This window comes from Eurosta solidaginis, chromosome 4 (genome assembly GCF_040869045.1).
Source record: "Eurosta solidaginis isolate ZX-2024a chromosome 4, ASM4086904v1, whole genome shotgun sequence".
NCBI classification, from domain to species: Eukaryota; Metazoa; Arthropoda; class Insecta; order Diptera; family Tephritidae; genus Eurosta; species Eurosta solidaginis.
In genome coordinates this window covers 128,906,238-128,932,502 of record NC_090322.1, presented here as the reverse complement: position 1 = coordinate 128,932,502, position 26,265 = coordinate 128,906,238, and the positions used below count along the sequence as shown (strand labels likewise).

Sequence of the window (26,265 nt, the reverse complement as noted above, 5' to 3'; positions counted from 1 at the left end):
TGTACTTTATGCCTCTAACCGTATAATTATAATGTCAACCTTACTCAATAAATCCAAAAATGCATCTACGCTGGCCTCCAGACAACTCAAACTGAGTTCGCAACAAACGCTGCAACATTTGGAAAGGACAACAACCTTTGTCGCTAAACAATTTCATGAAAACAATTCAAAGGATAAAGGAAACTCGCAACTCCGAGCAGGTGCCTTCCAGGAGAAAAGAAATTCTCAGAGCATTGAATCATCAAACTGCTCCAACGCTCGCAAGGAAGTGCGCAGATTCCCTAGCACTGGATGAGTAAACAAATATGTGCACACTCAATTAAGTGGTGAGTTTCATTAAACTTGAGAATGTGGATACTAGAAAGATTAAGCAGAGACGCAAACCGTACATTAACAGCGGACATTTTTCCTATTGCTGCTAACAACAGCAAACAAAGGTGGGCGCAACCATTGGATGGCGCGTGGAGCCAACAAGTACAACAATAGTAATAACCAGCCACCCGCCTATCGAGCCGGTTGTGTTTAGTTCGAATACAACTCGTAGATATCTTCTGTGTATGAAACGAAAAAGAATGAATGAAATCAGCATTCAGCGTCAACAGCGCTGTCGACTACAACTTCTTCATTATCAGCAACTTCATCAGCATCAGCATCGTAAGCCAACGAATGTCTGTGAATGCGTGCGCTTGGAAAATTCAAACATAACCAGACCATTGCAACTCTAAGAAAAGGGGGTTGGCAGCAGTATGGGCAGGTATTTTTATACAAAGACTCGATAGGTGAACGAGCCAACTGACGAGCTGAAGCCGATGCTAACGCAGAACAGTCGCAGCCACCGAATCTCGATACTTGTGCGCCACCACATACCGTTGATAATACGAGCCGGCTAAATGCGCGGCGGCTGCTTAGCTGACTGAATCTCAAAATAATTGCTACGCTGCGTCTGGTTGCTGGGCGCTGATTTTTCAATTTTAGTTGACTGTAAACAGGCAGCTTGAATCGACGTATGCGTCGTGTTGTGCTGATTGCAGCAAAATATCGCTAAACAACTGGAAATGTAAACGAAAATTGCCGCCAGAAATACAGGCCGTAGTTACGTGAATGCGCGTGCTTAAATCAATTCGAATTTTCATATTTATATTCGAGCGTGATTGATAGAACGTTTGTGTGTTCGTGAGGCGAGTTTAATCAATTGTTTTGTGAATGAAGTGCAATTGAACCTGACGGGCGGTTGAGAAAGTGCAAGTCGCGTGCGCATTGAGCGCGAATTTAAAATCTCAACAAATAGAGTGAGAATTGCAATAAAAACGAAATAAGTGAATTACAAACAAAAAATCGAAAAAATTTATATTTCGAAGGTGAATATTGTGGCTTGTACCTCAATGATTGATTGATTGTTAATAATCGATTTATAAGATTTTATGAGTTATCAATGTGAATTCAATTTGACTGTACATAAAAGGCAGCAATCGAAAGTATTTTTGAGGAAAAATGCAAAATTGATTAGAATCGAAAGGCCGTAGTAATTTCTGTGTATAGAATTTGGTTGTTGATCTAATCGCAAAACACTTTCGTTGCGCGCATAACTCAAAAACCATCGCTAATTTTTGAGTGATATGCGAAATTGTGATTGAGGTGAAATTACTTCGCTACAGTGAATGTAAGGAGAAATGAAGGAAATCGAAAACAGAAACTAAACAAATTGTGTAAAGTTTTTAAAGTGAGTTATAAGCTAAGAAAATAATTTTGTGTGATCAAGTCAGAGAAAAGATTTTTAAAATCAAGCAAAAAACACGGATAAGTCAGTGGAACCTGCGTAGGAGTCATTTTTTATCTCTTATATAATTGACCTTTAAGATCGGCTTTTTTCCTGTTGTATTGAGGTGTGGGCGGGTCCATCCTAGCTAGATCATCAGCTATACTCTTGCCTGCAATATCCCCATGTGCTGAGCCATCTCATTGAGAGATCTGCGGCGTTCAGTAATCGACTTTGTGCTGTCGATATGACTGCAAGTTATTAAGCGCGCGTGGCTGTACGAGAAAATGACCAATCCATTCCCGATTTTGGGCACAGTTACCAAATGATTTACAGCCCCCTGTTTTGCTAACATTTCCGCTTGATAAACGCTACAATGCTCGAAAATGCCTAAGAAGGTCTCTGGTACCAGGTCCGATTAAAAGATAACGCACCACATTCACCATCGCCCCCCCCCCCCCCCTGGCAGTGCATTAATCAGTGAGTACTGTTATTGGAATTGGGGCTTTGGTGCTCAAGATTGTAGTGTGGCCACTTCCTCCATTCTTCCAACTGCCAATTCCTCTAATACGAAGGGCCGCGATAACGACTGTTTCCTTCGCTACCAAGTTGAATGGTGGTAGGTGCAAGACAGTGTTGAGTGCCTCCGGTACAACTCAATTCTTCAGATTTTTTTAAGCGGTGCGAAGGGAAAAATGACAGGTTAGGTTTTCATGTATGCTGATAACAGTTACCCCAGCAATCCGAGAACTTTTCAGCAATGTAAAGCTTTGTGAGTTTAGAATTTCTCTTTCTAAAAGACCAGTCACTGCCTTCGGTGCATCTTCACTAATTATTGTAACTGTCCTCCTTTCCTTGGTAACATTATCCCTGGCTTTGAGAATTGCTAAAGCTGTTGACTACAAAAAACACCCCAAAGGCTGAGCCAAAGCCTGTATTGGAGTCGTCAGCAAAATTCTTCATCCAGGCTGCACACTGTAGTAATCATGCCAAGTTTATACTTAAATTGCATTTTTGTTGGAGCCTTAAGGCTTAGCATAGAAACTCAGTGGATTTGTGAGTCAAACTTCAACTAAAACGTAGAGTAAAGCAGGGTGTTCATTTTGGAGCCTCAGTGCGATCGTAGGTATTTCTCACGACGTTCGAACCATAAACTTTTATACTTTACAGGGTACTCTTTAAAATTTGCTAGGCTCCACTAATGGCAAGCATCGAAGCTCGCACGGGACTTAACTTTTAATAATCACATCAGCAAATAGATGTGCGGATGTGAAAAGAAACGGGTGTATATATAGCAGTATCTAGTAAGATCCACCTCGTTTCTCTCTACGTTGTAAGGGTTAGGACTTCACTACGATTGTAGAAGATATCTCCTATCATAGTACCGCAAGTTCGGCTCCCCTGCTCTGCACAAGGATGGGTTCCTTTCGAAAAAATTTATGAGAGATTCCAAATATCCCAAGTTGTCTTCCACCATTTTTGTTTGAACCTCTCATTATTTTGAAAACGTGATGTTCTGGCCTATATGCCTCTTGGAGCTCCACCATCTGAAAATAAAAAAGGTTTTCATCAAATAAACGAGATTAACCCACTTTCTTATTATGTGTAATTTTCAATAATCAAAATTAGTGATCTCCTTAAAAGCATTAAAAAATCATTTTAGACGAAATTGGCGAGTGCAAAAAAAATTTAAAACGACCAATTTTGTGTGCAGAACCAACTCCAAATCCTAAATCACATTAATACTTACCAAACCCGCCGAGATACAAAGCAAGCTTCCCTAGAAACTTTGCTTCCTCGAGCAAGCTAAGAAGAACTTAAAATCAGCAAATAATCCAAAAATAATTACAAATTTAATCAATAAGTAGTCAACTTGTCGGCTTCAAGCTGAAACCCGCCTCCACCGAAAATTCATTGACTCATCATAGTCCAACGCACTACTTCTCTCGCAGCAACCCGCCATCATGATGAGTGCCAGCGTCCAGCTCACTCTACTCCTCTCATTCATGGCGCTCTGCCATGCCATACCCAGTGATGTTTATATGAAAATGTTGGCTGCTCAAGCGCCCACCGATCCATGTTATGATGATGACAAAGCGCGTAAGTGTATACCAGATTTTGTGAATGCTGCGTTTGGGGCACCCGTTCAAGCATCCAGCACTTGTGGACTTGATCAACCCCAGCGTTACTGCGAATTGAGCGGTTTGGGTTCAAATGCTGATCCACAAGATATGACTTGTCAAATTTGCGATTATTCGAATCCAGCACGCCGTTTTGCCGAAGCAGCCCTTACCGATTTAAATAATTCGAATAATGTTACCTGCTGGCGTTCGGCTCCCGTACCGCCAGTGATGAGTATAAATGCACCACCCGATAATGTGTCGCTCACTCTCTCATTGGGCAAGAAATATGAATTGACTTATGTTAGCTTACAGTTGTGCCCCAAGTCATTGAAACCCGATTCTATTGCAATATATAAAAGTTCTGATTATGGCAAAACTTGGCAACCTTTTCAATTCTACAGTTCCCAGTGTCGACGCGTTTATGGTCGCCCGAATCGCGCTACAATTACGAAGCATAACGAACATGAAGCACGCTGCACAGACTCACACCGTCAAATTGGTGACGTTACTGGCTTACAAGGATCGCGCATCGCTTTCAGCACACTCGAAGGACGTCCATCGGCACGTGATTTGGATGCTTCACCGGTACTGCAAGAATGGGTTACAGCCACGGATATCAAAATTGTTTTCCATCGTCTACAAATGCCCGAGCCGAATGTGCTCAATATATTGGAGACCACCGGTGTAGATGTTAAGCCAAATGGCAAGTACAGTGAGGCAGCAAGTAATTCGGTTTTAATCCAGCAATACGGCTCTAATTCAATCGATCAGGTACCTGAAAGTATGGGCATACCTGCTACAGTTACTATCTCTAGCGTGAGTTCAGCGCAAACAGGGGCTGCTAGTTTAGGGCAACATTATGCTGTATCAGATTTCCTCGTCGGCGGACGTTGCAAGTGTAATGGCCATGCATCAAAGTGTTCACCCGATCATAACGGTGTGCTTGCGTGCGAATGTAAACACAATACGATGGGTCGCGACTGTGAGCGCTGCAAGCCGTTTCACTTTGACCGTCCGTGGGGTCGGGCAACGGCACGTGACGCCAATGAATGCAAAAGTAAGTAGACATAAAACAAAAAAAAATATACGGACCACCGTTGAATTATTAATTTATATTTATGTGTAATGTTTTTGCTATTATTATCATTTTTGTGGTTGTTGTTGTTTTTTTGTGTGCCTTGTATGTGTTAAATCATTGATGAGGGGTTTCGGGGGCGTTGATATGACAACTTAATGAATGCAATTTTCCATGATATACGCATATGTTTCAAAATTCGTACTACGGTGTATGTGGGTTAGGCGTGAATAATAATAAATAGATAATGTGCACCTAAAGGAAATACGTGGTAATTAGTGCACGGAGATGTGTAAAATAAATGGCATTAAAGAGGGAATATTTGCTTGAAATGTTCGACAGCAGATATTTTAAACCTTAACTAAACCATACACAAAGCAAGTAAGGAAGGCTAAGTTCGGGTGTAACCCAACATTACATACTCAGCTGAGAGCTTTGGAGACAAAATAAGCGAAAATCACCAAGTAGGAAAATGAACCTAGGGTAACCCTGGAATGTGTTTGTGTGACATGGGTATTAAATGGAAGGTATTAAAGGGGTCTACCACGTTATCCCCAAAACAAAATCCCCAAATCAAAACACCCTAAATAAAAATCCCCAAACCCATACTCCCCAACACATAATCCCCATTTTATGTGTGAAATAAATTCAAATTTGGTTTAAAATCGCCGCAACCAAAAAAGGCTAATAATCCATACCAACTTTCTGCATAGGCGGCGTTCGGCCGCGCTGCACGCAAATAAAAAGAAATAAAGAAAATAATTACCAACGAGTAACAACAAATTTTTTCACTTTTTAAACAATATAAATTACTAATTGTATTTATTATGAAATAGAAGAATTACTTCACAAACCAGTACAAATTCGTAAATGTGCACGGAATAAATTATAATTCAAACAAAAGGATATGTGGCAGGATAACTCACCAGGGGCTAGCTGCTGGCTCGTGAACGTTCCAAAATAGAAGAAAGAAACAAATCGCGAAAAAGTCCGCGGCACCTGCCGTTAGCTAACTTTCGTCGAGTTTTTCCCCTTCAAAGTTAGCGCTCGGCAGGTGTTAGCCGTTACCGGTAATAAAGAGGATAAATTGGTGCGCGCGTTAGGGTGGTCCGTAATATTTAGGCTCGTGGCCTAAACAAAGTTTAGTTAGGATATATCGATTTTTGTTCAAGTTATCGTGTTAACGGTCGAGGGGAAGGACAGGCGGTCGACTGTGTATAAAAACTGGGCGTGGCTTCAACCAATTTCGCCCATTTTCACAGAAAACAGTTACCGTCATAGAGTCTATGCCCCTACCAAATTTCACAAGGATTGGTAAATTTTTGTTCGACTTATGGCATTAAAAGTATTCTACACAAATTAAATGAGAAAGGGCGGAGCCACGCCTATTTTCAAATTTTCTTTTATTTTTGTATTTTGTTGTACCATATCATTACTGGAGAAAAATGTTGACATAATTTACTTATATACTGTAAAGATATTCAATATTTTGTTAAAATTTGACTTAAAAAAAAAAAAAATTTAAGTGGGCGTGTTTGTCATCCGATTTTGCTCCTTTTTTGTTTAACACACATATAGTAATAGTAGTAATGTTCCTGCCAAATTTCATCATGATCTCTTCAACGACTGCCAAATTACAGTTTGCAAAACTTTTAAATTCCCTTCTTTTAAAAGTGGGCGGTGCCACGCCCATTGTCCAAAATTTTACTAATTTTCTATTCTGTGTGATGAGGTCAACCCACCTACAAAGTTTCATCGCTTTATCTGTCTTTGGTAATGAATTATCGCACTTTTTGTGTTTTTCGAAATTTTCGATATCGAAAAAGTGGGCGTGGTTATAGTCCGATTTCGTTCATTTTAAATAGCGATCTGGAATGAGTGCGCAGGAGCCTACATGCCAAATTTCATCAATATTCCTCAAAATTGACTCAAGTTATCGTGTTAACGGACAGACGGACGGACGGGCGGACATGGATAAATGAATTTATTTTTTCGCCCAGATCATTTTGATATATAGAAGTCTATATCTATCTCAATTAGTTTATGTCGTTACCGATTACCGTTATGCCAACAAAATTAATATACTCTGTGAGCTCTGCTCAGCTGAGTATAAAAACCCATAATGTAGATTACGGCTTAAATACTTTTAAGTAGTCTCCTTCTAAATGTGGGCAGTGCCACACCCATTTTTTACCAAATATCTGTTTTCGTCGTAAGGTCAGCACATCTGTAATTTTTTGTTGATTTTTCGAAAATTTCGATATCAAAAAAGTGGACGCGGTTGTGGTTCGATTTCGCCTATTTTCTATAACAATCCTTTTTTGTGTCCAGATAAGCCAGTGTACCAAATTTCGTAAGAATATCTCAATTTTACTGTCTTTTCGTGTTAACGAACGGAGGGAACGAACTCTTTTTGGGGTTACAACAACAACAAAATTTGGCGAAATAATTTCTATTACTAAAGCAAAGGTTTCTCAATTTCGAAAGTGATTGCCATTTCGTATACGCAATGAGACCGCAACAGTGCTATAAACTACAGACTCTTGATATATAGGTTACAGATAAGAAGGCAAAAAGCCTGTTCCTGCTTATGCTGTTAATTTTTATTCATACTAAAAATATTTTAGAGATATTGCCACTACCCTTCATACCCGCAAGGGCTCTAAAGGCTATGCTGAGCCTCCCCCAATATTTCTGTATAGTAAGGTCAAGGCAAATTTTAAACCGATTAGACTGAATGTAGTCCTCTCCTAAAGCGACATCAGATTTGGCCATACCGCTATTATAGAAATCAACGCGGAAAACATTCGTCAACTAAATATGCTATTGGGACCCTTCCTCTAGACAAAAAATCCAGAAAAAAAGAGCCCTAAAACTATAGGAATCGAATGATATCTGCTCTCCATATCCAGAATTCACAGCAGTCTCCACAGATGTTTGCAAGCTTATATACTCAAAATATCTTTTGTTTTTCTTAAATGTTAGACTACCGAGCCATTTCAGCGTCTTTCAAACAGATTCAACAGCCACTGTGGAGGCTGATCGATAGCTACTATCAACGAATCACACATCCATTGCAATTTACTCCGACAGTTAAGGAGCGGTCAAATCATTTCAAAGGCAGGAGCACTCACTCGAACCCTGAAATAGATAGCTTACACCAAAATGGTCACGTGGGTCCGGGTTTCGCTGAAGAGTTAGCGAGGTAAGCCACTAAACAGGCCGAGGAAATTCAGTAAAGGCACATCGCTCCTGTTCTTTCCACAAGCAAACCTTTCATCATGCCTGCGTATACCGAGACAGCCAATGTCAGATAGGCACCAGAACCCACCTGTAAGGTGTCTCGTCTCTTCTTAGGCCCATTGATCAGGATAATAATAGGCACTGCCTGATGCGGATACAAGGCAAACGCATGCTAATTCCAATGCATGACTTCTGTTAGAGCTGTGGATATAAGAAAAGAGAGTGTTGCACTCTAAACTGAATGTGTCCATAGTCTTGCCAGGATTTGTTTGAAGACCAAACGGAGTAACCCCAATCAGGTTCCAGGGCTTATGTTATAGAATAACTCCCTCCACTTGGCAAACACTAAACGGCGGAGTGACAGCTCCCTGTTGAAAAGGTTGGCCGCATCCCTTGATTGTGGCAGTACAAGTCTGAAATTACAGAAGGGTTTAAGAAACTGATTGAAATTTGAGCGATTATATAAACCTAACCTGGCAAATACTAAAAGTTTTCTAGGATCTATCTTAATTCCTACCTCGAGATCTGTCAACTCTGGTGCCCCTAATAGCTGTAGCCTTCACCTGGCGAACGCAGGCAGGGCTGGCGAAACATAAAAAATTCGGGTGGGTAATTTTTCAAACCGGAAAACTTCCCCTTATTTTGACTTCTTCTGTTATTGTTATAAAATTATAACATTATACTTTTTCAACCAATCTTATTCATCACTTTAAATTACAAAACATAATTTTGGTAAAACTACAATTTAAACTAATTTCATTGTTGAAGCGCGAATATTGCAGCTCGCTTCGAATTTTTAGGAATAAATTTATTCATGAGCACTTCAAGCTCAAGGTCGTAAGTTTCCTTTGAGTACGAATGTAGGATCGCGACATGGTTCAGTCGGTCTTCCATAGTCGATATCAAATAATTTTTTGCTCTACGTAAAACAGAGAAACTTCTCTCGTTATCCCCGGAATAATAATGAGCAACTGTTAAAACTTAAATATTCAGGAACAAGTCCTCTACACCAATTATTTTCTTTCATAAATTGTACAATATCTTTCATTGCTTTTGAAAATACTTTTGTACGTTTCAATAAATTCCATGCCACATCTCTGTAACTTACTAACCTGAAATCGTCAAAATAACTTCTATAAAACAGGATGATTTTTTCGACGTCAACTGTGTCACCGACTGCAAATTGTTCCAATGTTCGAAAAAATTTGGCTGAATCTGTGTCGAATCTACAAAGTACTTTGTCATAAATTTCACAGTAAATTTTACGATAATATTCTTTTGGAGTGTTGAAAACATGGTCGTTACTTGGTACTTTGAAAATTTCCATCGACGTGGCAAATTCGGTTCCCTGATTTCAAATTTCTTTGATAACTCTATGTATTTTAGCCAAATTGATTCAAAATCGGAATTTACAACGTGTATGTTACAGCTATACGATTTTTTGTGATAACCGGTTACTTTATAGTACTATGCAAAGCGAATATCGCAATACCGGCAGTCAACTGTGACACAATACTTTTTTGATCTGACAATAGAACAAAACAAATGAATGGGAATGCTTATGATATTTTCAGTCTATTCCCGTACTCCAAGAAACGGTCAGAAACTGTCCAGATCAGGAAATTCAAATACATATGTATTTAATACAGGAGTAAAACAATACTCTAACGCTATGAACACAATCTCACACTACATACAAAAATATATCTCTACTTCGTTTTATCAATTGATAAGCCTATTAAAAATGTATCCATTTGATATTTTTTGTATCTTTGTATCAACTTCAAATTGATACAATTGTATCCAAAGAGCAACACTGATTGTAAACATAGTTATTCATACACACATACAGCGCGCATCACCTGACTGACGAGTGTTGACTGGTTGACCCATGAATCGACCATTACCCGCGCGTATTTGAAAATTTAATTAGACTCCAGGTCATACCCAAAAAAAAAATTAGTTTGCTTTCGGGGTGGGTAATTACCCACCTTCATGTCTTCCGGGTCTACCCACCATACCCACGCCTTCTGCCGGCCCTGAACGCAGGACATGAACACAGAACGTGTTTAACCGTTTATTCGTGCAGTTCGCACTTTCTACATCTGCTCTTACTGACGAGGCCTAACTTATAAGCATGTGACGCCCGAAGGCAGTGCCCAGTTAGTATGCCCATCGCGAACCTTAAGCCTTCTCTCTTAAATGAAGAAAGCTTCGTTTTGAGTCTAATATCGTGGGATTTACACACGATCTTAGAAATTTTGCAGCCCCGCGCTTTTGTACACGCCTTCCCTGCTTCATGGATCATATGCAACTCCTTTTAACTTCTCCTAAACGCATTTCGACGTCTATCGTCGGTCAATATCAAATAAATATATTATAAAGAAACAACCAATTTAGCAGTTTTAGAGAAAAAACAAATTCTCCCAATTTTTGAAATCATCTCAATCTTACTGTTCAAACCAGGGAGGAATACTACATATTCAACGTTTTTTATGGTAATCTAAGTGAGTACACTAAATACCTACTTAACGTTTTGTACTTTCTTATTTCCATTCGCACCCTTTGTTGTATAAATTGTCCTTTCACTTCCACTTCTTTGGTAATTATATTTATATTCTTTCAATAACCAACTGAATTGCGCTTTTTCCACCACAATGCAACGCAAGTTCAATAAAAGTCTCAGAAGGCGGCACGTTTTAATCATGTTTATGCATTGGATTAGGCTTATCCGTCATTGAGCAACATTGAACACGTGCACGACGCAATCGAGTCGAAATGGGTAATGGAAATATCAGCAACAGAAGGTATCGTGGCCCATTTTGTTTATGAGAAGTTCTGCCGTAAGGAAGATGGCAGGCTCATGAAAAGCTGTCGAAAAGCTATAAATATTTAAATGCGTAAGGAGCAAATGTATGAGCAAATCGGAGGCTGGGCGTATGAGTAGTTGGGCGGCTGACCTACGTTTAGCCTTAATAGTAATCCCATGAGTGTGTTGTTATAAATTTGACGAGAGGCAAAGGAAATCATTTATGTCGGAATTATGAATATACATAAATACATACATACATATGTACGTACTTTGTGTGAGGGTGTTGAGATCTCAAAATATCTAATATAAGCAGGCCCGAAGAAACTTCTAAAGCGTTTTTAATCAATTTAGCAGATGTTACGACTACTTCGTATTACCGTTGTGTGTTGGTGCACAGATTTACTTCAGAATGCAAATACAGAAATATTTTAAAATCTACAATATGCCTTTCAGGTCTTAAGCCGCGCTGAACTCTTCCTCTCACTGCATGCGCTCGCGGCAGTTAGTGCACTCAATGGCTGCGTTCTAAGTCCGTCCTAATATTGTGTTTGATGTGCGTGTGCAGAGCGTGTAAATGATGTTTAATTAAATCAGTTGCTTGCTTGGCTGCCGGATTTGCAATTTCGACTAATGAGTCAAGCCCTCACGGCCAGACAGTCAGGCAGCCAAACGGTCAGGAAGTCGGCATATGTTACAACAAATTAATTCTGTCTATGCATTTGTAATTTGAACGCTAAGAGATTTGAATGAGATTTTACGATTGATTTTATGATGGTTGTTACAGATGATTTTATGTGAAAATGTTGTAGTAAAAATAGCGTTAGAGGGAAAAAGTCATAAAATGTTTGAATTCTCAGTAGACAATTAAAGTGGACAATTTATTATTATGAGTGTCCAGTAATACATATTTACTTACAAATATTTTAGCACACTTAACGGTATTTAGTTTAAGCCAGTAGTGAGTTCAAATAATATAAACTCAAATCAAAATCTTCCATAGAGCAACAAAATATACCCTGTTTCTCAGGCTGACCTCTTTAGCAAGCGTTTTTTTTTTCACGCAAATTTGATTTGCACATGATTTGGCTATATTCATGTTCCTTTTTTAAGAGTCGAAAAACATAAATTATAGAGCTTTTGTTTACATTCGATTACTCGACCAGCCGGTTAATCTAGTAGGAACTGCTGGTATATTTATATTTCTCAGCTGATGAGTTTCTCTGTAGCTTAGCGGTTTTAGATCTCGACGCTTAAGAAGCCACTGCCTCCCAAAGAATAAAGAATACAAATAAAAAAATTATGTATTAATAAAAAAAAACATTAACAGCCTGGTACCATCGTGCCACTTGAGGGCAGTGCTCTGTCACAACGTCCGAGTAAAAAGCAAAAAAAAAATAAATAAAACTATTATTCGATATCCAGTTTGCATGAAACCGCCTAACTCTTATTATTCGAACACTGACAGATTCGTAATGTAATTATTAGTCGTAAAAAAAATTAAATTTCAAATTTTCATGAATTAAAATTTTAGCATAAAATTAAAAAAAAAAATTGTTGATTTTCGTTAATAACCTTATATATTTGTATCTTTTTGTAGTTTTTGGAGCTAAGTCTCCGAAAATGTTGCTGCGAATGGAACCCCTTTTTTGGTTCCGAGAATTCCAAAGAAGCAAAGTGCAAAATATGTGAACTACAGATGTGTTACAATAACTCCACAACGTCATTGAAGAATTACAAAACCAAAAAAAGCTCCTCGAATAGTCGAATGCAAACAACGAGTCGATTAGTGACTGAACTCGAATTCGAATAGTCGATAATCATGACCTCTAATAAACATGTCTTAGGCGGAATCAATCTTTATACGAAACAAAATCGTAAAAATCCCCATAGGTTTAAAATTGGTGCTGAGAAGTCTCGACTACGACATTTTTAAATTATTTTGGCTTCGAAAAGCTTCCTATTTCTTTCTACCGTCCCGTAAGCTCTTTAGTTGTTTTTGCGAAGTATATTTTTCATAGCATGGAAAATTGAGAAACCAACTTTAAAGGACTACAACTGGTTCAACAGACAAAAGTATATGAAAATACCTCAGTCTCAGGACCAAAAATATGGCATAAAAATCGGATGATAACAAGTTACTATACAAAAATTCAAAACTCACACAAGACAATAAAACACAATACAATACAGCACACCATAACATAGCATAACGAAACACAAGAACACCCAACGCAATAAAACTTCATAAAACACAGTACAACACAATAAAAAACGGTACAATACAACAACACAACGCAACGGAATAGAACAATGAACACCAAAAGGCAATACAACGCAACAAAAACAACACAACATAACACAACACAGCACAACACAACATATATTAATCATCCACTCTTAGCGCTGTAAATAAACCACTGTGCAATGCTTCAAAAGACCGCCCTCGTTGCACCTAGTTGTAGCTCGGAATAATTCACTACATTATTTGTGAAGTGCTTTGTCTAAACGGAGATTTTTAATTCATTTGGCCATCGTTTGACAACAGCAAATGCTTCTTTTAAAATAGAGAAATAATTAATTTTGTCGTTATTTGGGACTGGATTAGTAATCACCACTGCAGCGAGTCTCACACGTTCCTACTGCGCTAGAGCTAACCCATTAAGAGACGATACTAGTTCTGATTTTGTTTCCTTACAGTGCTTTCAACCCACACATTCAACATTGTGATGTCCTATGAAATAGCAATTGCGCCACTTTGCAGACGTTTTGAAGGCGCTCTTAGCTGGTTCATTTGAAAGTGGTGCTGAAATAGTCACAGCATTTCATTTATTTTTTGAAAAACATCTAGCCCTGACTTAAGCACTGTTAGTACAGTTGCGGCTACCAACTATTTCGTTCCGTACCTGATAAGCCACAGTTCGGTGGTAGCCATTATACCTTCATAAGAAATGCTATTAATCAAGTTTTCTCACATTAATATAGTCCCTAGCCTGCTCCTGGGTATTAATATATGTAGATATCGTTAAACGCAAGTGGATATCTTACAATATTTTTTTCTACAAAAAAAAAACACAACGAAATTAAGAATATTTCAAAATGTTTTCACGAAAGCCCCTTCAAAATGTGGTGAACTACATAAGGTGTATTTTTTTTCAATCGAGCTTGAAGAAAACGCTCCAACTAGCTAAACAGTTTCATTATGCCAAAACCATACAGATGGTGGAGGTTTATCAGCTAATTGTTACTTTTTTTCGCTGCTATGACATTTCTACTTCTAGCGCAGTATGTTTTTGACACTCATCCAGAGAATTACAAAAACAAAATACATGAAATGCGTGTGTTTGTTTGTATGTATGTCGCCCTGCCGCCACGCAGTTATTTTGTTATTTTTGTTTATCTGCACATTCGTATGTTCATTTCATTCGCTCCTTCACAATAGTGTCCTATTTTTGAATATGCAACACTATACAATACTATCAATCAGGTCGACAATTACCTAAGCGGTTTCAACTGAAAGCGCTTAGCCAACTCAACTCGATTACTTTTTATTGTTGCTTTCCATGCAATTCGGTAAGCTAGCTAGTGTTTTAATTATACTACTTAGCAACGAAATACAGCTATAGTCTAAAACGGTTCAAGTATTTACTCACTTCAAACCTGATTAGCTGCCTTTGATATGAAACCTTCAACTTTTTATATTCCTTTAAACTAATATTCGTCTGATTTTCAGTGTTCACAATAAATTCAAATATTTTTCAAACAACGAGTTCAAAGTAAGCCTAAAAATTGCAACCCTTAAAATTTGGCGAGCTACTTATTTCAGTAATTAAAATCCACGAATATTTTGTTTAACACATTTGCGAACAAAACGAAAACATTCACAAGCACTCACAACCGAAAAACGGAAATTTTAAGCGAAATTAATTTGATAAGCGTGTCCTAGCACAAACTCTTAGGTCCACGTATACATATACATAAATGAGTTTATGTACATAGCTATATGAACCACTAAGGGCACACAAATGCATCCAAACTCACAACAGCCCACACATATCCCGTTTGTCGTCTTCTTGCCGGTTATACGTTTGCAGTGGCCGTGGCGGTGGTGAGTGTTGCGCCCTGCTGCGCTCACAGCGGGATATGTGGCCTTCCCTGCCTCTTTTGCTCGGCTTACTAAATAACTAATAGCCTCAAATTACAAGAACACATTTTTTTCCAAGAGGATTTCACTTCTATTGCTATTATCCTTATTGGGTTATTTTTGCGTACCCTCGCTTTTGTTTTTGTTTTGATAACCAAACAAAGGAATTTCGAATGGACATTTTAGTATGGAGGATTTATACTCGTTAAACACAATTTGTTGTGCTATTGTTGGCGTTAATTGAGCAAAACTAAAAAAAATTGTATCAAATGAAAATATAAGACATGCTTTGATTGTTGCATTGTTAAGTATTAAATAATATATTTTGCATTTTATTCATAAAAAATATTTATTCGAATTTAAATTTTTTAACAAATAAGCTGCCTTATGGTTTAGTTCTTGACTAAAGGTCTGGTACCCACAGCGGGTTAGGGGGATTAGAATATAACCGCGGCAGGTATGCCTGTAGTAAGAGGAAACTAAAATACCAAATTGATTCAAGGGGTTGTGTAGCGCAATATATAGTTTCTTCGCCCAATTGTTTCATTAACAGCCGAGGCTCTGGCGACCCCAAGTTCCTCATGGAACTATAGGGTGGGAAAGGCAGGACGGCCTGGAAGGTTTAATGTGGTCATATAAATCGTTCGTGTGTTCGTTTGTTACCGGAACGTACCGGATCTATATCCAGCAAAGGACCATCAACATCGATAGCACTCCCCAAAGCCTTCGGGGAGTGTCTTTATCATTAATACAACAACAACAACTAATAGTCCGGTCTTTGAACTACAAAATGAATGAATTTCAATATTGGACTGACCATTCGTATACAGTCATGAATAATCTGGCACATATTTATCCGTTTAACAAACAAACTAAAAGCATCACCCTGAGTCTCGTAACTTTTCTGAATCGGAGAGATCTTGTATGTGAGTAAATATCTTGTAGGGAAAATCTCTAGTTAAAAACTGGTGCGCTTCTACTGCATTCGGAACCACCACTCGTTCGCCTTCTATCTCTTTTCCATGCTTTCAACTGGCGAATTTAATATGGCGATGTCTTAGATGGTGGAAATTGTCCCCGTTGCATTAACTTATCTCTAGCTTTCAAATAGATAGAAATTTTAACTTTAGAACTATTTGATTTATTGGCACTTTTTCGTTAGCTCCCAATTATTAAAAAAAAAAAAAAATGTTAGTATTGGGTACGATTTCGATAATTCCAAACTAGTTTACAAATTTACAGTTTATGTAGAAATAGGAGGTAAAAAGCAAATATCGCATAAATGTTTTCGTTTTGGCGTTTCAACAAGTTTTCCACTTTTTACCGCCTTATTGCCGCTCCAAAAATAAGTCCGCTTTTACTTTTAGCGGTTCAAATACGATGCAACTTTTCGCCATTTTTTTGTGCAATGTGCTTTACAGACTGATTTTGAAACAGCTTTCCAGTTGTGCAACAGCTACATGAAATGGACAGCCAGAAACAGCTCTCTAAGGGACTTTGGCATGGTTAAGATGAATTGACTCAAATAGCCCAAATATTTCTCAAAAGTACTGTGTTGAAAGATGGAACTCTTCCTGCTAATTTGCTTTCATGTATGCTACGGAGTTTACTTAAGGGAAAGACTTTAAAGCGTGGGGAAAGAAGGCACACTCATGGGGGTTATAGTTCTGCTGAATACCCAGAAACCTGGGCATCCCAACAGACATCTGATTGAAGAGGCCCCGCCTCCCAGAGACTTAAGAAGTCATGTCCCCAAGCATTATGAGGAAACACGGCACTTGATAACTCAGCTGTAATAAGAAGAAGAAGAGCACAAAAGCAACCTCTCCACACACATAATAAATGTAAGCAACATATCCCCACGTGATACCATCTTTTCAATTGTAAATTGGAACCAACGTTGAAGCCCTGCTACAACAACAACAAAGCTTAGTCATAGTCGTGATTATTGTATATAACATATTTACCAAATAGTATAAAAAACAAACTATTGATTTTCGAACAAGAAGGTGTCTTGTTACTGTCGAACTAGTATTTATTTGGTACTTTAAGTCTAGTTCTGAACCAGAAATTATTATAGCTAGTTACTGACTTCCCCATAGGGTATAAACATCAAATTCATGTAGCAGATGAAGTGCTCCTGATATCAAAATTAGGTCAAAATCACACTTCATTTTGGTCCATGCCGACAGATATTAATCATCCACCCTAATACTATAAATCTACTTGAGCGAACCGTCAACACAACTGAGAGACAGTCACATAAAGCACCAGTTTTGTTCAACAGGTTTAATGACTACCTTCGAACTGGTGCTAATCAGATGTAGAGCGGGACAGTTAGTAGCGCTTAAATCTGAGCAATATTATTTAAAATTAATTACTCAAAAGCAACGACTGTTTAAGAACTACCTACGATCTTCAAAAGTCTTCAAAATAGAATAATGGACACATCACAATGTTTAAAATGCCAATAGAAAGCACTACTATGTGACAGGATTAGAATTAGTCCCGTTTTCTAATGAGATAGTTCTGCACTAATTCGGAACAAGGCCGATTCGCTTCAAATTTTTGGTTTTGCTAAATTCACATAGACTAAATGTGTTGATAATTTTAGATTTAGGAGGAGTTAGTAAATAATCAGAATCCTAAAATCTCTTTAGATGGTTCACTAATATCTCCATTAGTCACCGAGTTACATGGTCCACAAGCTTATCAAATCGTTACTGTATTTTAAATACAGGGCTTGTTTTCGAAAGTAATTTTGCAGTTGACCTCTTTTGGGTAATCAGAGGGCTGGTGTTTCAACAAAAGCGCACAAACGCTAAATTTTGCCAAATCTGTACCAATTAAATTACACAGTACAAAAACATTTGCACGTTTTCTGGTAACAGCGTAACCATGGTAATTGTAATAAAATGGACTTCGCACCTGTCATTTTCGCTGAACATACTTATGGCAAATCACATCGGAATTTTGGTTTAAATGATCTTAACGACTAGGGGCTGACAAGGGTTCCTTGGTCAAGTTGTAAGTGTAAAAAATTTGGGAGATTTACAACTTTGGGGTACTGGAAAACATTTCATACTAAGGCTTTAACTGTCAACATTTTTCCTTAAGTGTTTTTTTCAAACCAAATTTGAATATGCCGAGTAAATCTTTAACAATGCTGCACCACCATCTTGCACCAATTCATGGAAACCCCTGATTCCTTCGAAAAAGATGGCGGAATTTTCAAGTATTAGTATCAAATATTACGCTTATAATAAGGACCAATATTCCTGAAGAACGAAAGGTGAAATCTGTTAAATTCTACATACATGACCGAAGGACACCTTGTGGACCAGTTTAATATTTAAATACGAATTAAAAGTAAACTGTAAATTTGTTCAGAATACTTTATCTGTGCGATGCCACCTTTCAGAAAAATACTAAGGGTTTTGTTTTTCAAATTTGCCGTTGTGCAGTGTTATTGTTCAAGCCTTAAGCTGCAGTTACCCACCGACGTGTGTAACGTATGTATAAGTATGCCGTACGTACACACATTTGAGCGAAATTTATGCCCATAGTGGCAACGAGAAAAATGTTGCCATTGACCTGTTTCAGTGCATGCTTAAGGAAACATCAACATTTTCTATTTTAATTTTTGATATTGTAAAAGGCTGAAATTAATATTAAATAAGTATAAATAAATTACATGTTTATAATCTGCACTTTTACATAAATATTTCGAATTATTTTCACAATTTTTCAAACTTTAATAAGGTGTTTTTGCATAAAACTCAAAAATTAGCGCACAAAGGTTTTCTAGGCAACTCTGTCTAGTGAGAGCGATCAGCTGAGTGAGTTTTCATTTACATTGCACATTCGTAAGATAGGTCGTGTCAGCTGACGCGTTTTTTACGCACGTTCGCGGGTAACTGCATCTTTAGGCTCTATTAGCAGTCAACTGAACACAGTCATCAAGGAATATTCAACTACAGAGATAGTTCACAATCCATAGATCAATTCATCTGGTAGATCCATGTACATCCGCAAACACATTTATATGATTTACTGTACCACTACCAATGGGGTTTGGGGTTTCTTTGTATGCATGTACCGCTACATATGATGCCAGGTGGGGGCCTAAGTTTTAATAATAATAATAATAATAATAATAATAAGCCCAACGGATTAATACCCTCCAAAGCCCGCCCAACCGACACGAGGGGTGTATCCGCATGACGCACGGAATTTAGTTTTGCCGAGTTGGTGATAGGCGGAGGATTGTTAAGCGTCGATATCTAAAACTGCTCAGCTACAGAATAAAAATCATCAGCTGAGTATTATACATAACAGTTGGAAATTATAGATATAGTAAATTGTTAAATAAGTTAACGCTTTTAGCATATACCGATTTATTTTTATTTTTTTGTTACGAGTGAAAATAGGATAGGACAGTTTTCTTTGTAGTAAAAAGTGAATCCATTATATCAACTGAATTCGAATGAGAGTTAAAATCATGACACAAACACCGAAAAGGTTCATTGAATTCGAAATTAGTTCTGCACTGTCTCAAAAGAAGAGGTTTGTAATGTCTTGACGCTCGTGATGAGACATTGAAGTTTATTTCGTTCAAACGAAAGGGGCTTGAAATTAGTCCATTCAGTAGTTTAGCCATCAATAATACACCTAGCATTTAACTACGACTTGCGAGAGTTGGAAGATTGATAAGCTTTAACCTACTAGTATAAGGTGGAAGATTATACGCAGAGTCTCAATGAAAATTTCTTAAAGAGAAAAGTAAAAGTGATATCGCGGATTCCAGACTATTTATCCATATTCTACTATCGGTCTAACTAATGTGGTAAAAAGGGCTTTGGTTACATACGGGTCACTAAATTCTTTAGACCATCGCTTCACGAATGATAGAACACCTTTAGCCTTATTGACAGTAGTCATAATATGAAGATTGAAACTAAGTTTAGCATCCATCGTGACTCCCAAGTCAACAAAATAATTTACTGATACAAGACAAAAATTATTAATTACGTAAGAGGCTGTTGGCAAATACATATCTCCTAGAGAGGCACATGAATTTACATTTATTGAGGTTCAGCGGCATTTACCAGGGATAGTTTAGATAAGGCAACAGAAACTGCCGTAAAATATCATCTTGAACAGTGCAGCAATCTAATGTCATACGTTTTCACCATTGAGCTGTTAACCTAGAAGGTCAGTGTAATATTCTGTAGGATAGCCATAGATGCCCTAACCGCTTAAGAATTTCACATAGGAATCGCTTACTTACATCGTGCGGTACTGATCCACCTATAACGCCATGTTTTGGAGTTTTGATTCAGGAGGTCAGAATAAAACAGATTTTTTGTGGTATTGTTTCGGTAGTTCGTTCAACGCAATCTTATGCATGGCAGGAACAGCGCCACAATAACGTAAGATAGTGCGCTTGTAAATATAAGAAATAACTGAAATTTCTTTCGCTTTGCCCATTCACATGAAAAATTTCGCGAAGAAAAATACTTCCTAACATATTTTGTCTCATATTCTTTTGTTAAAATGCAGTTTTTTATTGTGAAAAACGTTGGAAAAATACCAAAAAGTGGGAAAAATAATGTCGAATTCTGTTTCTTATGCTTTACATGCAGCAAAAGTTGAAGATTACCAAATTTTGTATGTCAGATGGCGCTTGTGTCGTCCGATCTGCCGTTCTCCATACAAATACATGCAATCTACGCATCGTGCATAATATTGCGTTGAATGCATCTATATGAAAAAGATGATTGTGTTGCGGCCATAAGACATACGTACACAACAATTTTTCTATTGAGTTTTCTTTCGAATTCGAGCCTTCAAGATCATTGGCCAAACAAATTCACTCTTCCAAGTTCAATTGCTTTCCACTTTTTATGACTTTGTACATTTTTGAGTAAAATTTAATTGGCAAAACCGAATACTTTTTTTCAGTAGCATTTTCTTTCTAAAATTTAAATGAATGTAAAAAGCACCTGGTAAAAAGATAATTTTACGCTTGAGGGACTCTCCTACATTTGGCTACCAACTTTTATTGCTAAACCTGAAGCAAAAAAAAAAGGTATAATAAACTCAATACTGAGGTAACTTCATTTTGATATTTCTTCAATTTGTAACCAAAAGCAGGAGTATATTAGGCTGGATCGATAAAGAGGTTGAAAAATGGTATTACTTTACCAATCCGAGATCAAAAGAATGTTTGATTTCAAATATCGGACTTTTTTACAGATCAAGTAATATTCCTGTAAGCAATATGCTTAAAAGTTGGGTTCTGGGTCAGAATGCAAGCGGGAACGAAAACATGTCTTCAGGGAGTTGTACCGGTCGATATAATTATCAAATTCGAAAGCTCGAAATAAATTTAGAATCTTCCAACTTTTTTTGAAATAAGAGATCTGGAACTCGTAACTCAGCGCCTTTTTAGCTTTAATAGAAATCTGCTAAGTGGCGCACGGATTTGAAAAAAAAAGTTCAAAACTGATGGAATTTCGGGATCGAATTTCAAGTAACTTTCCATTCAGCTTGAAGATCCACGATATATAAATTTCGCCCCTTCCACCTTATCTATTCAATTTAGGAACGTAACCTTAAAACCTAGGAAAACTAAACAGGTGGTCACAGAGTGGTGGTTACGCTACCGACTGTCAGTCACTCAAAGATATAGGACTACAAAACTGCATAATAAATAAAATTCAGAGAACTCCGTATAAGAAGTTCGAAATTTTCGTAAAATCTGATGAGCAAATCCGAAAGTTTCAAGTTTGCAAATTCATGGGGACAAAAATTTTAAAAAATCTATGAAGTTCGCATGTTTGTGCAGGGGATGCTAACAAATAATTAAGCTCGAAAAACCAAAAATGAAGCGTTAAGCAAAATGCACCGAATAACACACGAATGAGCTCATTTTTTCATACATATTTATTTATCCTATATAGTTAGCCATATGTGGAGTTCCCGTCACACAAAGGAGTGAAAATGGGAAAATTATGCACAATTTTCCATGGTAAAATTCTGAAAACATATGTAAGTCAGAGCATGTGTGTATGTATGGATGCTAATTTGGGCATACGAGCATGTAGAAATGTGCAAAAATACAATGCAGGACCTTCCTGGCGCTTACGCGTGGTGTAATAACTTGGTAATGAACGGGTGAGCAATTTTATGTGCGCTGGCAATAAAGCAAGAAGTATAAAATAAAATTCTGAGAAAAGGTAAGCATTTTTGTACAAGCTATTTATACATATGTACTTATGTATATGCATTCAGGGTTACACGCAATTTTTCGAACATCCGTATGCTTACGTTAACATATGCACGCATATATCCCCTAATAAACTCACGAATAAGTGGACTTAACGTTTGTGGCAACAATGAACATTGAACAATAAAACAATATGCAACATGCAACAGCATTCAATGATTTATGTAGGCATCGACGTATGCTTCATGCAACAAAAATAGCAGCAATACGAACGTAGAAAGGACTTTTCCGCAATTGACTTGCCTCAGCTAACACATACACAAACGCACTCAAACCTTGGCACGCACACCCCTAAAAAAAGTCAATATGCTCAACATGCATGAGAAAAGCATGATGCAAAGGGAGAACAAGAGCACTGGCAGGGGTGGCATTTTGGCAAAGGTGCAACAGTATTAAAGTCAGTGAGCGTCACGGAAACAAGGTACCGTGCAAGGATGCGAATCCGCCACTGACCGTCGTACTGCTTGCGGTGATTTTCTTTGCAGTTAATTTGGTGTTGTGTTTTTTTCTCATTTAATTCAAAATGCTCGCAGGATATTTGTTATAAATGGAAGCGTGTTGCATGCTTGCCAAAGCAAAGAATAAAATATTTAAATAACAACAAAAAATACTTAACATGTCCAGATCAAGTGGTGATGGTTGTTAAGGAAAGAAATTGCAACAAGTTTGTTAAAATGTATTAATATCGGTTCAATTTTCACATGTGTTGTTTTGCTCATAGTGGACAAATATATGTATAAAACTTTCATATATAGTGTTCATCTCAAGAGCGAGTTTCAGGACTTGCCACGCTTTGTGTTGAATCCGTTTTGGAAAGACAGTTAAATTTTTACATTATTATAAAAAATGTTGCAGCGAAAATAGCAAGAAAAGCCACTCTTTGATATCCGAACCTTCTATATTGAATAATTAAAATTTATAATCATCATTATATTTATCAGAAATGTTCTAAAATATTACCAAATACATAACTAGAAAAGATTATTTGAAACAATATGTGGCTGTTAAAAGAGCATTTTATTTCTACGTTACAATAAAATAGTATAAATAGTAAATATACTGTGTTAATCCAAAAATCATTTAGTTGATATGGCAAACATTTTTTTTGATGTAATCCATCAATAATGATTCATGAATGAGACGTCATTAATTCAAATTAATCAAACGTGTTAGTAGTTTTTTATAGGGGGCCTGTCAATTGTTTAGTCCCGGGCCCGGTTTTTCTCGCTGCGGCCCTGTATATACCTCTAGTCCTACATACAAACATGAGGGTATGCCAAAAAAGGAATAATCGACGATAATTAGCAACTTTTTCAATAAAATATCTTGTGCTGAGTTCCATAAATTGGCCAAAGTCTTACATGACTGCATACAATATACTGTAACGAATTTTCTGCAATTCCTCTTATTTGCAACCTTCTACCAACGTTCGAATCACTAAACTCTTGAATAAATAACTCCACTATTCAATAATGCAAAATGGCCTTTATTAAAGTACTTCACAATAACCCTAATACTTCGCAACTGATAGCTTGCTTAAATCAAACTGAATGTCATGCCTCAACTGTTGCTGCCTTTTATACTGTTTGGTTTCCTCGTTGACATATTTCTAGGCGCTTCTATTTCCAGAATTAACTAGTTAATTATCAGCTAGAAATTTCTCAGTTATAACTACAGATGCACGATTTTATAGCTTCTCGCAAAGCCCATGCGCTTGTATATGTGAGTGATACTTGCACAAATGATTGCATACTTTCGGGAGTATCTCAGATATATGCATGTGTTTGTGCGTCTCTCTCCGCTGCGTGTACGTACATATGTGTAGACATAATGATTGATTCGTTTATGTAGATACAAGTGCCTGCTTGCTTTATTGTTGTTGTGGCTTCATTTACTTAGCATCAAATTAGTGATGTGTGTATCATTTATAGCGTTTTCTTTTCTGAAATAAATTGTTGCCTAAGTAAATGGTAAAGCCTTAATAGTGTTACTCCTACCCCAGAAAATTGTCAACATTTATAGTGCATACAAAGAACATTTCATCTCACCATATTCACTCTTATCACAAATCACACAAGAAGATTGCGCATTGCACATGTAAACATTAGATCATCTCTTTTTTTATGGGCAATTCTTACGTCATCTTCCTTTAGCTCTTGTTTTTTTCTCTCTTTCTTTCATTCGCTCAAACAGTCAACTGTGACGTAGCTGCGCAGAACGAAGCAATTTTGAACTCGTGAATGCGCAATCTGGTAGGTGATCTGCACTCATATTAATAGAGTATATGTGGAACTCAAGAGCGAATTGAGAGTTTCACAGAGTTGCACTGCCACACCGCCATTTTATACAGGATAAAAGTGTAACGCTTTTGCGTTGCGAGCAGGCAACAATTTTCACAAAAGAACGAAATACCCCGTACAGGCGTTGCCTGTTTTTTAGAATAGAACAACAACCTTGCGCGGCGTACAAAAAACGTAACACTATAGCCAGAAAAGAAAACGCTATTAGTGTCACTAATATTCGTCACAATACATATATTCCACAAAGATTTTATTGGATTTAATTAATATATATTCATGTACGTACATATGTTTGTGGGTACATAATTTGGGGGATTCTAAATTAGCTTTGCAATAATTCAAGATGCAAAACATTCCCACAAAAAATGACCAAAAACCGCAGACCATAAAATGGCTAAAGAATCAAAGCATCAATATTGTTTGTAACACAGAGCAAAAATAAAAGCAACAAATAAGCAAAACAATGATGAGTAATTTGCAAAGATAATAATAATAATAAAGCCCCCAAAATACATACATATAATTGTGCAATAAGTAGAGACAAAAAAAAGCATTATTAAAATAGCTAGAAAAAGTTGTACAGAGCCATCTCATGACAATTTGTAAGCATCACTGAGCGTTGTAGCTGTCATTCGGTTATTTGGCTACTTGTTTTTATACACAATTTTTCGCCTCAAACTTTTCAGATGTTTTGCTGAGATTTGTTTTAATTATTTCTAATGTTTTTACTTCATTTATATTAGATAGGTTGAATGTTTGTCCGCTTTTCATACAAATTTTGCAATCGATTTTTAAGTAACTTGCCATTGAGCTACAAAAGTGAAACTTCACAGATAGGTTAAGACACCGGGACAACACAACAAAAGGAGAAAAAATTCCGTAAGGTGGCGAAATAATTAGATATATTATTAAATATTTAGATACGAATTTCGAAATTGGGAATTAAGAGAGTGGTGCATCTAGGGTCTGCACTTTTCGCCAAAGGCCAAGCATACGTGGCATTGAGCCGAGTAAAATCTTTGAATGGTCTTCGTATAGAAGAGCTCGATTGTGCCAAACTATTGGAAAAAATACCATGCAACGAGAGGGCTATGGACGAAATGGAGCGATTGCGCCAATTAGAGTATCCACGAGAAAATAACATGTTCATAATTTCAAAAGGATTGGTAAATTTTTGTTCAACTTATGGCATTAAAAGCATCCTAGACAAATTAAATGAAAAAGGGCGGAGCCATGCCCATTTTGAAATTTTGTTTTATTTTTGTACTTTGTTGCACCATATCATTGCTGGAGTTGAATGTTGACATAATTTACTTATATACTGTAAAGATATAAAATTTTTTGTTAAAATTTTACTTAAAAAAATTTTACTTAAAGTGGGCGTGTCCTTCTCCGATTTTGCTAATTTTTATTAAGCGTACATATAGCAATGCCAAATTTCATCATGCTATCTTCAACGACTGCCAAATTACAGCTTGCAAAACTTTTAAATTACCTTCTTTTAAAAGTGGGCGGTGCCACGCC

General features: G+C 37.2%; 1 protein-coding gene across 3 annotated transcripts in view; it reads left to right on the top strand.

Moving 5' to 3' along the window:
* The first annotated feature begins 3,723 nt into the window (after positions 1-3,723).
* NetA (Netrin-A) overlaps positions 3,724-26,265 on the top strand; it is a 425,004-nt gene continuing 402,462 nt past the window's right edge. For all 3 annotated transcript variants that reach the window (XM_067779055.1, XM_067779054.1, XM_067779056.1), the window contains exon 1: positions 3,724-4,936. In XM_067779055.1, coding sequence (XP_067635156.1) covers positions 3,724-4,936 — 1,213 coding nt within the window. The remainder of the gene's footprint in view (positions 4,937-26,265) is intronic.